At 38.9% G+C, this 14,697-nt stretch overlaps 1 protein-coding gene across 1 annotated transcript in view; it reads left to right on the forward strand.

The window, feature by feature from the left end:
* JAG2 (jagged canonical Notch ligand 2) overlaps positions 1 to 10,887 on the forward strand; it is a 98,886-nt gene extending 87,999 nt beyond the window's left edge. The window contains exons 23-25 of the mRNA XM_070751138.1: positions 2,493 to 2,624; positions 6,078 to 6,237; positions 8,553 to 10,887. Of these exons, the coding sequence (XP_070607239.1) occupies positions 2,493 to 2,624; positions 6,078 to 6,237; positions 8,553 to 9,037 (777 nt within the window). The 3' untranslated portion in view covers positions 9,038 to 10,887. The remainder of the gene's footprint in view (positions 1 to 2,492; positions 2,625 to 6,077; positions 6,238 to 8,552) is intronic.
* Positions 10,888 to 14,697: the final 3,810 nt, after the last annotated feature.

Genomic DNA, 14,697 nt, shown 5'->3' on the forward strand with positions numbered 1-14,697 from the left:
TGTGACCATATGGATGCTGAAATGGTCATAAATGTGAATAGTAATAAGTCACTTTTTTCAGTGCTGTTGTATCTTTGAATGATCAATAGATGAACTGTTAAGTCGAGGACTACCTGTGTTATTTGGAAAGTATTCATCTGAAGGGAATTAGTTATAAGGATTATACTTTGCCTCCAGTTCATCAAATGTTACTTTCAGAATCTCCATCATCCACATTGCTTAATTTATCACTTGATCTGGTCTGATTTGATTTTTACCTCACCTGTATTAACAAGATGTGTTAATATAACGATCATCACAAAACTCCTCCTTCATTTTTACCCCACAACAACCCTATGAGAGAAAGGGACTCGCCCAAAGTCACCCAGCCAGTTTTCTACATTAGAACTCACAATCTCCTGCTTTCTTGGCTAGAATCTTTAACCACTAATATTTTGTTTTCTGGGAGAAGGGTACATCTTTTGCACATGACTACCAGAACCTCATTTCCGGCCACTATCTCTTCTTTTTGCTTTGGAGATATGAAAAAAAGAAGGTCATGCATGGGGCTACTTTTGAAGAGTGTTTGGAAACTTCAGATCATGCAGAATGCAACTGCGAGAGCAGTTATGGGCTTTCCCAGATATGCCCATGTCACACCAACACTTCGCAGTCTGTATTGGTTGCCGATTAGTTTCTGGTCACAATTCAAAGTGTTGGTTATGACCTATAAAGCCCTTCCTGACATTGTATCAGAATATCTCCAGGACCGTCTTCTGCCGCACGAATCCAAGCGACCGATTAGGTCCCACAGAGTTGGCCTTCTCCAGGTCCTGTCGACGAAACAATGTCGTCTGGCAGGCCCCAGGGGAAGAGCCTTCTCTGTGGTGGCCCCGACTATGGAATCAACTCCCCCCGCAGATCAGGATTGTCTCCATCCTCCTTGCCTTTTACAAACTCCTTAAAACCCACCTCTGCTGTCAGGCATGGGGAAATTGATTCCCCCAAGCCGTTCCTGTGATCAGCAAAGAGTACATCCAGAGGACCAGAAAAATTTTGAAGAGCAAACTGAATGGTGGCAACACTATCAAGGCTATAAATACATGGGCCATACCTGTCATTAGATACACAGCTGGCATAGTGAACTGGACTCAAGCAGAGATGGACAACCTGGACAGGAAAACCAGAAAATTAATGACATCATGCACTACACCCCCGCAGTGACGTTGACAGGCTGTATTTACCAAGGAAAATAGGTGGCAGAGGACTTTTGCAAGTGATGCAGACAGTGGAAGAAGAGAAACATGCATTAGCTGACTATGTGAAGGAGAGCAAAGAGTCAGCGTTGATGGATGTCAACAATAGGAAGCTTCTCAAGGTGAAGCAAACTAAGGACCAGTACAGAAAAACTGTAACTCAATGTCGTATGGACAGTTGGCGGAACAAAGCATTGCATGGCCAGTTCTTGGAGAAGATTGAAGGCAAAGTGGATAAAGAAAAGACCTGGTCATGGCTTACAAGTGGAACGCTCAAAAAGGAGACATAAGGACTAATACTGGTGGCACAAGAACAGGCCATTAGAACAAATGCTGTCAAAGCCAAAATTGAAAAATCAACAGACGATCCAAAGGGCTGACTCTGTAAAGAAACAGATGAAACAATCGATCACAGCTGCTGCAAAAAGATCGCACAGACTGACTACAAGCATAGACATGATGCTGTGGCACAGATGATCCACTGGAACTTGTGCCGGAACTACCATTCCCCAGTGGCAAAGAACTGGTGGGATCATAAGCCCAAAAAAGTGGTCGAAAATGAGCAAGCAAAACTACTGTGGGACTTCTGACTTCAGACTGACTGAATTCTGAAGCATAACACACCAGACATTGTGATCGTGGAGAAAAAGAAAGTATGGCTCATCAACATTGCAATCCCAGGAGACAGCAGAATTGAGGCGAAGCAGCTAGAGAAATTAGTGAAATACGAAGATCTAAAAATCGAGCTGCAACGACTCTGGCATAAGCCAGTGAAAGTGTTCCCAGTGGTACTTGGCACGCTGGGCACAGTGCCAAAGGATCTCAGCGTACATTTGAAAACCATCGGAATTGACAAAATCTCCATCTGTCAATTGCAAAAGAACACCTTACTGGGATCGGCAAACATAATTGGGCGCTACATCACGCAGTCCTAGGTGCTTGGGAAGTGCCTGACTGGTGATGAAATACGAAATCTAGCATAGTGATCTCGTCTGCTGTGTTGTATTGCCAATAATAATAATAATCATCATCATCATCATCTCCTTGCATATCTCCAGTCAAGTATATAGCAGTCCAGTGAGATTGCTGAATATGAGAATAATGTTTCTAATATTACTAATACAGATTGTAACATAAGAACTTTCCATATGTTGTAAGTTATAAGACTGATTCCCTTTTTGTTTAATAGTTAAGTTTTCTATAAAATAATACACACTTTAATATTTATTTCCTGTTGTTTCATTTTTCTTCTCTCAGGGCACTACTGTTGAAAATGTATGCTCTGAAATAAGATATTTACCAGCAACTAGATCGGTTTCTAGTGAAATAATATTGTTAGTGTTGTGTGACCTATCCTACTCCATAGAGAATGCAGTGGAAGTTGCTGTTGTAAGTATTACATTTTTGTTAAATGAAAATGAATTTCTTTTCTGAGTAATTCTATTTTGCTTATTAAATATAATAAGAACTATCCAAGATCTGGATAATGAGCTGATTATTATTGAGAATTGTCTTATTATGAATGATCCTGTCCAAAAAAAGGGCAGAATGTTGAACAAAGAAAGAATGTAAGTGTTGGTATGACCCAGGAGAAAGGGATTGGATTGTCTCTTTCTTCAGTGAAAGTGAAAGAATTCCTTCAGATCCCTGTAAAGTAAATGTTCATTCAGTTATTGGAGACAGATGTGTGACTTATGCAAATAGAAATGGCATGTGATTCAGTTTAAGAGTTGAAAGAAAGAGCAGAATGTGTGTGAGTGTTATGTTTACTTTGCTATTTTTAATTATTTGTCACCTGTTTTTAACTAATTTTGGTACTAACCTGCTTTGTATACATTTGCTCAAGGCCAAAATATAGATATAAAACTATTTTTAACATTTATAAAAATTATTCCAGATGTTACCATAGGATGATCGAGAATATATAGCTAAGTAGACATAGGGAGGTCCATTGTAACTTGGATTAGTTGCTAAACAACCAGTCGTCTGTAATAGAATTTGATATCAAAATTGGAATAATAAAATGACACAAAGAGTTTAGTATATCAAAACCTGGTCGTTTCATGGCTAAGGCAATGGAAAAACAAGGTTCTTAAAACATCATAAGGTACTCATAAACCAGTTAGATGTTTCTCTGCTAAACTATATTTCTCTTACTATTTGAGTAATACAGAAGGAGTTTGATTTGCTTTTAATTAATGAATTACAGTGGCAAACTTGACCTTTCCACTGTTTTACTCTTCTTAAAATTAGGTTAGTCAGTGTACGAGACTAGAGGATGAATGAAAATTCCAATGACATTTGAGAAAAGGTGATTCACTTCCTTTCCCAAAAGTATTGACTGAAAAAAACAAGCCATGCCATTTGTCCCTGGACAACATCCATTCCATCTCTTCCCTTCTTAGAGAAAATTGTTCATAGGACGGTTGTGCTGCAGCTTCCAAGCACAACTTTGAGAAGTTTAGTTTAGTTTAGTTTAATCAGATTTGTATGCCGCCCCTCTCCGCAGACTCGGGGCGGCTCACAGCAACAGCAATACAAGACAAATCCAATATTAAATTAATTTTAAGAACACCACAAGTTAAAAACCAATCATACACACTAGCATACCATACACAAATTTTATAAGCCTAGGGGGAAGGAACATGTCAATTCCCCCATGCCTGACGACAGAGGTGGGTTTTAAGGAGCTTACGAAAGGCTAGGAGGGTGGGGGCAACTCTGATATCTGGGGGGAGTTGATTCCAAAGGGTCGGGGCCGCCACAGAGAAGGCTCTTCCCCTGGGTCCCGCCAAACGACATTGTTTAGTTGACGGGACCCGGAGAAGGCCAACTCTGTGGGACCTAACTGGTCGCTGGGATTCGTGCGGCAGAAGGCGGTCCCGGAGATATTCTGGTCCGGTGCCATGAAGGGCTTTATAGGTCATAACCAACACTTTGAATTGTGACCGGAAACTGATCGGCAACCAATGCAGACTGTGGAGTGTTGGTGTGACATGGGCAAATTTAGGAAAGCCCATGATAGCTCTCGCAGCTGCATTCTGCACGATCTGAAGTTTCCGAACACTTTTCAAAGGTAGCCCCATGTAGAGAGCGTTACAGTAGTCGAGCCTCGAGGTGATGAGGGCATGAGTGACTGTGAGCAGTGACTCCCGGTCCAAATAGGGCCGCAACTGGTGCACCAGACGAACCTGGGCAAACGCCCCCCTCGCCACAGCTGAAAGATGTTTCTCTAATGTGAGCTGTGGATCGAGGAGGACGCCCAAGTTGCGGACCCTCTCTGAGGGGGTTAGTGACTCCCCCCCCCCCAGGGTGATGGATGGACAGATGGAATTGTCCTTGGGAGGCAAAACCCACAGCCACTCCGTCTTGTGGATTATCTAGATCTCTTTCAGCTTTCAGTCCCCACTGTGGGACGCATTAATCATGCTGATGGATGATCTCTGGAGAAGCACTGTACATAGTCACTCATGCTTTAGTCACCTCCCATATGAATTACTGCAGTGTGATCTATATGGGGATGTCCTTGAAGAACATTCAAGAGTTGCAGTCGGTCCAGAATTCATCAGCATAAGCAATTTGCGATCTAAATATGGCCATGTTATATTTTCACTTTGCAAACAGCATTGGCTTTCAGTAAGCTTCTTAGTGCAATTCAGAGTGCTGGTTGCCATCTATAAAGCTTTCATGGTATACAGCTGTCTCCTGCCTTTTTCCAATTGTCTCTGGCTGTCCCAAATCTACCAGGAGGGATATGTTCCAGGCTCCATTGATAAGATAATGACATTGGATGCAACCCATGAATCACATTTTTTTCTGTTGAGCCAGCCCTGTGGGACACCTTACAACATGATATTAGGCTAACCTTGACCCTATTAACGTTTTTGGAAGCTGTTGAACCCTAGCTAGTTTTCTAGACATGGGGTTAGGAAGTTAATTGAGCCCAGTTGGATTGGTTGTTGGTGTTCTCAGTTATATGTTGTCTGTCCTTTTCCTGATTTTTTTAAAATTTCATTTATTGTGCCTTTTAAAATTCTGTTAACTGACCAGAAAAACATTTGCAAGATAGGAAGCTATATAAATCAGATGTATCTTTTCTGGATGAACTAAAGTGCCTTGAATACCATAAAGGTAATAAGATGAGTTCAGCCTAGTGGTTTGAAGGGATTGAAGACTGCTTGGTGATATTGTTTTGGCTGAATAATATTGGCTGATCATTCTTCGCTGCCCACCTCAACTATGGTTGCATCTGTGATACAAATTGAAGAACGTTTGTGTTGTATATGTATCAGAATATATCTTAATGCAACTATCTAGCTAGATAATACATCAGTTTAGTTTGCTGTAAATAATAAGAAATCTTCAGTATGTAACTAGTTGAGTCAATTGGATTGAGGAGTGAATTAGGCTACTATAGAAATTGAATGAATGAATGAATGAATGACTATGTCAATTAGTATAAGAATATACTTAAATATATTATACGTATAAGTATTATATCAGTATAACAGTTTCATATTATAACTGCCCACTTAGCAGTTCGAAAGAATGCAAATGTAAGTAAATTACATTTGTTGGGAAAGTAACAGCCTTTGGTTTATAGCCATGCTGGCCACATGGACCATGAAAATAGCTTCCTTGGCCAAACAACTAAAATAAGCACCATACCCAAAGTTGGACATGACTGGGGAGGGAAATCTTTACCTTTTACCTTACTTTCATATTGGCTTGAAATCAATCTTCATGCCATAGCAGTCAATGGGATTCTCAAGTTCCCCATCATCAATCTCAAAAAAGTAGTTACTTTTAGATTTAAGTTTCCTGTTTGTCTTTTCTTCCTAGTCTTTCATCTTGCATCAGGACGAGACGGATAATAGTCTCATACAGAATGCTGCCAATACCATAGTAAATGCAATTACAAGGCGGCAAAACAGCACAGTTATGCTTGCAGTAACAGAAGTCAAAATAGAAACCATAGTGGTTGGGAATTCTTCTTCATCAGGTAAGATAAAATATGCATTTGAGACAGAGTGACTACCTCAGAATATACTGATTTCATAGTATAGGTACTACTTGTTTAGCAACTCCCTTGTTTAGCTGCTGTTTGCAGTTACAGTGGTAATGATAAAGTTATTTTATGACTAAGCTTTGCATTTACAATCTTTACAGGACAGTAAGGCAAAGGATAATTGAAGTAAGATTGTAAGCATAATCATGGTTTCCCTTAGCAACCATTTCCCTTAACCGAATTGTAAGTCTCATTAAAAAAAAAACAAAGTAGTTTACATAGAATGTAAATTAGAAATTGGTTATTGTGTTTAGTTTTTGTTTGGACATCTTTTAAGCACTGAAGTTTGGTTTTGATTTTTTTTTAATGTTCTATTGTAGTGATCCTCAAGTTAAAAATTTAAGTAAAATTTCTGTCTTTCCTTTTTTATTGAAATGTGTTTACTCATATTCCTTCTGTACTTGTCCAAAGAAAGAAGGAATCAATTATAAATAGAAAATTGTGTAAGCACTAAAATAAATGCTTTTTCCACATGTCTATCCAGATAATTTTCCACTTTAAATTTATTGGTTGTGTTATGTTGTGGATATGTAGAACGCCCCGCCTCCCCCGAATCATGACTATTTTACTCCTGTTCTGCAAGGAGCAGTGACTGGAATAACATTCCAACCACTCTTCTTGGGAAAAATGGGAGTTGGTTCAAAAAATAATCCTAGTATTTTGCATTGAAAGACTGTTCTTCTATGTCCAAATGTGCTTAAAATCACTGTGTCATAAATGACTGACACACATTGATAAGGGATCAGCAACCTGTGGTTCTGGAGCCACATAAGGTTCTTTGGGTCCCCTGCTGTGGCTCCATGTCCTATCACTGGCTGACCTCGCCCTCCTCCTCTCCTACTTCACCTGGGCTGAGAAGGTAAGGGTGACAGCAGGAATGGAGAAGTGTCCGGGACTGGTTGTCCAGCACTAGTTGAGCAACGATCGCCATCCATGGTGCAGGCTTTCCTTCAGGCAACCCTCCTCCTCACCTTGCTATTCCCTGGCTGGCTATGGGGGGGAGGGGGCAGGAGGGTACACATGTGCGGGAAACCCTCCTTCTGGAAGACAGAAGCTACAGAGGGTCAGCGGCTTCTTGCTTAAGGGGGGTCTTTGAATGCAGTTTCTCTCCTGCCCTAAGGATCTGGTCATCACCTTGTCATGCTCCCTTCTCCCCACATGAGAGGAGAAGGAGTGCGAGGAGGTCATGGGGCCTTAGGAATGAAGTGGCCCTGAACCTGCCTTGGTGCCACATTTATGCATAAGGCAGGCTTCATTTCCTGCCGCTTTGGGCCGGAGCTTATGCCCTTCCCACTCATTCGAGCAGCTGTGGGGGTGGTATGGACATGGCAAGGGGATGGCTGGATCCTTAGGGCAGGAGAGAAGCCACATCCAAAGACCCACCTTAAGCAAGAAGCTGCCTGCCCTCCGCAACTTCTCACTTCTAGAAAGAAGTTTCTTGCTTCTCTGCAGCTTTCAGAAGGAAGGTCTCCCCATGCATGCGCATCCTCCTGGCCCTGCCGTAGTCAGCCAGGGAGTTGCGAGAAGGGGAGGAGGGTCACCCGAAGGAAGGCCTTCTCTGGAGGTTGCAATCGTTCCTCGGCAGGGAGAAGGAAAAAGAGAGAGGAAAGGGAGATAGAGAGAGGTGGGGAGGAAGGGAAAGAGAGAGAGATGGAAAGGGGAGGGAGAAAGCTGAAGAGAGAGGAAAAGAGAGAGAGAGATACCTGTTTCCTATAGAAAAGAAAACAGCCACAAAACCTGGGTAGGCATGGCTGGGTGGGGAGTCATGTGATTCAGTGGGAGTTGGCTACGTCCACCCAGGTTTTGTGGTTCCAGATGTTTTGTTTTCTCTGGGAAAAAGGTCCAAATGGCTCTTTGAGTTTTTAAGGTTACTGCCCCCTGAATTAGTTACATAGTATAATACAGATTTCCATTTTCTTTTCTTTTTTAAATAATATCTTGACTGTTAAGTTCTATGTGCTCATCTATTTTATATTGTATTTGGCTAGATAATGATATAGAATAGACAGATATTTTGTGACTTGATAAATTGAAACAGACATTTAATACCATCTCAAAGCAGCCCTTATTAAAAATTCAATATAAATATGATAATTGCTTCCTATGTCTTGACTCATTAGTTTTGCGAAACAATTCATTGATTGCATGGCTCTCTGCAAATGGTGTTTATGCTGCCTTTTGGAGATTTCATTTGCACTCCATATAGTTTCAGGATCCCCTTTCTAAATTGTGTTTGGTTTGTTTTCTAGATTACCTGGTTCCAATCCTCTGTGTAGTTTTTAGTATTGTATGGATAACCTGCATAATAATTTGCGTGTGGTGGACACGAAAGAGAAGAAAAGAGAGAGAAAGAAATCGCCCATCCAGAGAAGAGGCTACAAATAATCAGTGGGCACCTCTAAACCCTATTTGGAATCCTATAGATAGACCTTACAATCATAAAGGCATTCATTATGAACAGAAAAATTTTATATCTGCTCAAAAAAGAACTTACGATGGGGTAGAGGAGTACACAGAGTATGGGGAAGAGGAGGAGGAGGAAGAAGAAGAAGAAAAAGAGGTTATGGAAATGGACAAATTCCTCTCTCAAAAACTCTCTAAACCTTTGACAACAAAGGTAGCAGCAGACTCATTAGAGAATAGTCCTGTTAAGAACACTCTTCAGACAACCAAAATGGACAACAGATCTGTAAAAAATGTGAACACAAAAAATCTTGAAGGTGGAAGAGACTAAATCTGAGTTTGGACCATGACTACATTGCTTATATTAAAAAAAAATTGGAGAAATTGGCATCTCCATTGGGCATAAAGGACTTAAACTGTCTGAAGTCAAATATTCATAGTTACTTTATTTTGAATAAAAAAATTAAAATAATAAAATAAAAACTTTATTTTGTTTCTTTTAACCTTGTATAAATTATTCAATGACTGTCAGATGATAGAGTAATCTTTGATAGTTGCTATTTTTGTAAATTTTACTTAGAATACACTTGTAAGGCAGAGAAGAGAAGTTTGTATTTTCAATTCAAAAGCTTTATCACAGAAAGCTCAACACTGTTTACAAAATGGAGGGGATTTTTTTTGCTTTGTTTTGTTTTTTTACTTGTTACAACAGTGGCTTGGAATCCTCCTGGTTGAGGAAATTGCTGAATTTAAGGAAGAAAACATGAAGGGGTCTTGTTAATATTTACTAAAAAAACCTTCTCTCTCTGTTCCCTTGAAAACAAAAAGATTGCCTTATTCTGTGAACAAAAGAAAATCTATAGAGATCTTTCAAACTGTGATTGGTTAGAAAAAGTGGCCTTTTTAATTTAATCTGTCAATTTGGTTTAATTACCTTAGAAATGCAGTATTGAAGCACATACCAAGTGCCTTGAAATATCATCTTTCTGTCTCAATAGCAACTGTCAAAGACTGCCATGCCCATCTAAGATATAAGGTTCTCTCAGACTGATAACAGTTTATTTTCAGATTGTGCAAGTGCATTTTTGTAAATATGTATATATTTAAATGAATCACTTCTGTATATTGAGTTAATAACTTAAAAATATTTTTGATCTTTTTAAATGTCATTCCTTTTTAATTTATGTCGCAGAAAGGGAAGTTTTATGGCAGTTTCTAAAAAAAGATGCAAAAACCTTATTTTGGTATTATGTTCATATTAGAAAATGATGTTACTATAATTAATGTTGGGAAACTCTTGGTCACTTTTTGTACCTTTTTTCAATATATGGCAACCACTTCACATGTAAATAGATCCAAGGTGTTTCCTCGCATCTCAAGAACACAAGAGAGTAAGTATCCTGTACAGCATAAATATGACATGGCAATATTCTTTTTCTTGTGAATGTCTCTATTACATGTGGTATTGCTTTTTTGCATTTTTTTAAATACAGGCCTAATGAAGGGAACAATATTCTTCGCATTTCTTGTTTGTTATGCTTATTCACGCGGAAAAACTATTGGCAATCATGCTGGATCTAGGTAGTGCAGCAGAAACCGGCCAATTCTTAATTAGCTCTAGGATTCTTTCCTTTAACCCTGATAAACTAGTGTTTCTTCAAGGTAGATGGGGTGATGCCACTGAATTGAGTTTCCTGCCTCTGTGTCCCTTCATTAGCTGCTATTTGTGGAGGCAGGTAAACCCAAAGCACGGCAGCATCATGACATGTGTTTGGGTTCGCTAGATGCATATGGAAAGAATAGAGGCCTGCTCTTAGCTTTACATTGGTTGTAACATCTGGTTCCATCTTGCGCGATGGAAAATCTCAGGAGAAAATGTTATTCTTAATAGAAGGCTTATGCATCACTTGTGGGGTTCTTTTTTTAAAAAAAAAGTCGTCTTTATTATTTAAAAAAAATGAGCTATACCTTTATTTTAATTACTGATAAAACCCTATGTTAAGTGGGTTATCCTGTAATTGCAAAGGAAACAAATATTTCAATGTCTTGGCCATTTTGGAACCACTTTTTATACATGAATGCAGAAATTGCTTTGCAGAAACTTCTGTGCAGTACATTTTGTTTGACCTGTTCTTCTGTAGTTTTCAGATGAAAACTATTTATTAAAGCATTTTATAACAATGTCAGTAGTTGAAATTTTTGCCCTGACTCTGCTTAAGTGTTCAGAATGGTTTGGAATCTTTTTATTCCCACAGCTGCAGTGTCTTCTTCCTATTCAACTTGAAGAGTTTTCTCAATTTTGCTGCCATTGTAATTTTATTTTGTATTGCAATACTGCTGTCTTCCAAAGCCTGAAATTTTGGTAATCTGGATGGATTCTGGATGGAATCAGAACTTAAAAACAAAAAGAAATTTTACTACTGTCATCTTAGTTCAGAATTTTCCTAATAGTTATGTCTTATTCCCTAGAATCATAAACTTCTGTTGATCCATGCCCCCCCCCAAAAAAAACAATTTCAATCCAAATTGTTTTCCATTTAGGTATAGTAAGTCCATTCCCCAATCAACTTAGGTACATTGTATTCCTTTTGGCCTTTTGTTGTTCTCTGTGTATGTTTATGTACTTTCACCTACCAGATTAATTAACCCTCAGGAGAGCAATAGGCTTCAGTACTATTAATGAATCTTTGAAAACCATTCTGCTTTGATTAGAAGGATTCTTATATATTGAAGGCCTTCCCCTGGTTTTGTTATTCCTGAAACTTCACTTCCATAGGTGGATCCTGGTTTGCTATGAAGCCTTCACCAGCTTTAAAGATAGATCCTATCAAAAACTGAATGAATAGTATTACAAAATAATAGTTTCTACAACAATGGATTGTCAGAGTCCCAAATCTGTTAGTTTCTTCATTTCCAGACTAGGATTGCCGAGCCATGTCCATATCCATAAATAAATTGCACATAATCATGTTTTCTTAGAACACAAAGAAGTACCCTTAGGCATCTATTATTTGGATCCTCCCCTCGTTACCTGACACCTGTCCCACTTGCGTGCAATATAATACCTTTATTTAAAAGAGCTCAAATTCGTATGGCTCTTTTCTCACAAAAAGATATTCTGGGTGGCATACAGCAAGTGTGTGTATGTGTGTGTGTAACATTTTTGTTGAATTGAAAATGAAGGGAAATGAAAATGAAGGGAGACCAGTATAGATCTTTTTCGAGGTAATTTACTCTCTTCGACGAGGTCCCACTCGTCATCTTCAGGCTGGTGCTTCTGTCCTTGTTCTAGGGCGAACACAGCGAGACCTGAGCTGCCTTCCTTCTATAAATACTGGTGGCTGGGTGTGGTTTGATGGCTCAGCAATTGCCTGCTGTGTAGGTCTCGCTGTGTTCGCCCTAGAACAAGGACAGAAGCACCAGCCTGAAGATGACGAGTGGGACCTCGTCGAAACGTCGCCAGAAATTTCTGAATCCTACACGGGAAGAAACCTGAATATACCAAGACCGTCATACCTGTACCCGTGAAAATCTACGAAAACAAATATGTCTGTGTGTGTGTGTATATAAACAGTATAAATATACAAGAATCTATTAAAAGATAAATATTAAAAGTAAAATACACAGGCAAATAGAATTGAGGCATCTCCCTCAGCAAGGAAAACATCTGGACATATGTCCAGTTGCTAGGAGTCCCCAGGCCTATTGGCATAATCGGGGACTTCAAGAATGTCCATAAGACACCATGACAAAGAAATCCCATTGCTTGAACTCGCCAAATGTACATCCCTAGCTGATGGTTTGCACAACCTGCCCTGCCAGATCTAATATGGTGGACAAATGTAATTGGGGAGAGGTGATTCTCTGCAATGTAAATCTTTAAAGGTTAAAGCAGTACTTTAAATAGGATCCGGAAGCAAAGTAGCAGCTAATGCAGCTTAAGTACTACCATTCTAGAAGGACACACAACTGCCTGTGCCATTACATCCTCTACCAGCTGAATCATCCACATAACCTTCAAGGGCAACCCCATGTGGAGCATATTATACTAGGCCAAATTGGAGGTAATTAGGGCATGAATGATTGTTAATATGACCTGCTGATCCAAGAATGTGTGTAACTGACACAGAAATGTACAAAGGCCACACTGAGTGGAGATGTGTTCTCCCAACTGTCCACCAGGTCTATGGTAATGCTACTCCAGCCAGCACCAAATATGGCATAGTTTTAGAAACAGTCTGAAAACCTGCTCTTGAGCTAAAATGGTATATACAAAATATGCCCCCATTTTGGTGGAGGGATATGAATGTCGTCTGGTGGCGGGCACTTAAACACTGAGCACATTGTTATATGTTGTGTGTATGTTCTATTGTTATTGATATTATAAAATTAATATTTAATTTTTAAAAAAGAAACAGCCTGAAAACCCAAAGCCACTCAGTCTTGCCAGGATTCAGCAGGATTTGTTCCTAATCCAGATCCTCAGCCTCCAGGCAGCAGGATAAGACATTCACATTTAAAGCTTATTTAGTTCCAATTGTTTTCTGCTTTTCTCGGTTGATAAGATTTGTACTGTATGGGATGAAAGGCCATGCAGCCAGCAGAATTTCTTAAACTATTTTGAGAACTTGAGCATATCTTTTAAGGTTTCTGCTTAATCAGATCAAATGTGGGCTAAATTGCATGCAATGTAAAGCATCCTTCCATGTTCCTTGCTCATTTGATATGATAGGTTATTTTGTGATCCTCTAATTGTGAAGTGGAATCTGGGATGTCATTGCTAAATGAAAATTTCATTTTCTTGAATTCTGAATACAATAGATGTTGACTATATCTTTTTTTGCCTTTTGGTATTTTAAGACAAGTCTGAGCAAGACCTAGTTTAGGGTGAAATCTATCCAGGAATGCTACTTTGAATTGCTTACAAGACCAGGAGGAACAGGATTACTAGAAAAGTAAATATCCATAATGTGGAATGCTGACAAAACTATTATTCTCCTCCAGTCTATCCTGGGATGGACATCTCCTGCTGCTGCTATTACTAGCACAACTACCTCCCCCAAAACCTACAATGATTATAAATACATTTTAAAATATACCTCATTGTTTTTAAAACCATCTGACTAATTTACTTATTGCACACATAAGAACTGAATAGAGCTTCTGTTTTAAACAATTTATTTGTTCAACTTAATTATAGTCAGATATTTAAGAACAAATAATAACTTATTACAGAAGAGCTGTAGTAGAAGTCCCTTATTTTGGTCACTAACTAGCAAAATTTACATTTGATGCATTAAAAAGAGGCTAGAGTTAATGTTCCCTTAAATTTAGGGATTTGGGAACTAAAATTTGATATTTACAAATGTCTGCGGAGAGGGGCAGCATACAAATCTAATAAATATTTTTTTTAAAACCTTGCTTGTTAACTATGGCAAGATATTCAAGGAGTAACCCAAACCTGCCATTAAAAAGTATGCATTTCCTGCCCTCTTCTATTAGAATCATGTTTCTAAAACTCTGATTTTGCTTGACTTCCCTGAACTGTTCACAGTGACTGCTTTGCCCACTTGCTCACACTGCTTAGGGAGAGGCAGTCAAATTTATGCAGGTAGACTAATCTGGCAGCCATTCTGTTCTGCCAATCTTATTAGAAGTTGCTCTTAACAAAATGTGGGCAATCAAATTCCAACTGGAGCATCCTTTTTTTTAAGGAGTAATGGAAGGCGAGACATCAATCAGAAATATTTGAGAAGTTGCATCAAAAGTTGCACCAATTGATCTTGGAATAAAGCAGGCTAGCAACTCTACAGAAATATACATATAGAATCCAAATACTATACATAAAATAGTATAATGCATAGGATAGCTGTACCGCAGAAAATGCGTTGTATCTTGTACCTTATTCAAGAAGCAATTAATCATCAGAGCAATATTAAAAAATATGAAGTTTTTCATACTTTAAAGTACTGCCTAAATCACCACTATTTT

Source organism: Erythrolamprus reginae, chromosome 1 (genome assembly GCF_031021105.1).
Source record: "Erythrolamprus reginae isolate rEryReg1 chromosome 1, rEryReg1.hap1, whole genome shotgun sequence".
In the NCBI taxonomy this organism is placed as follows: Eukaryota; Metazoa; Chordata; class Lepidosauria; order Squamata; family Dipsadidae; genus Erythrolamprus; species Erythrolamprus reginae.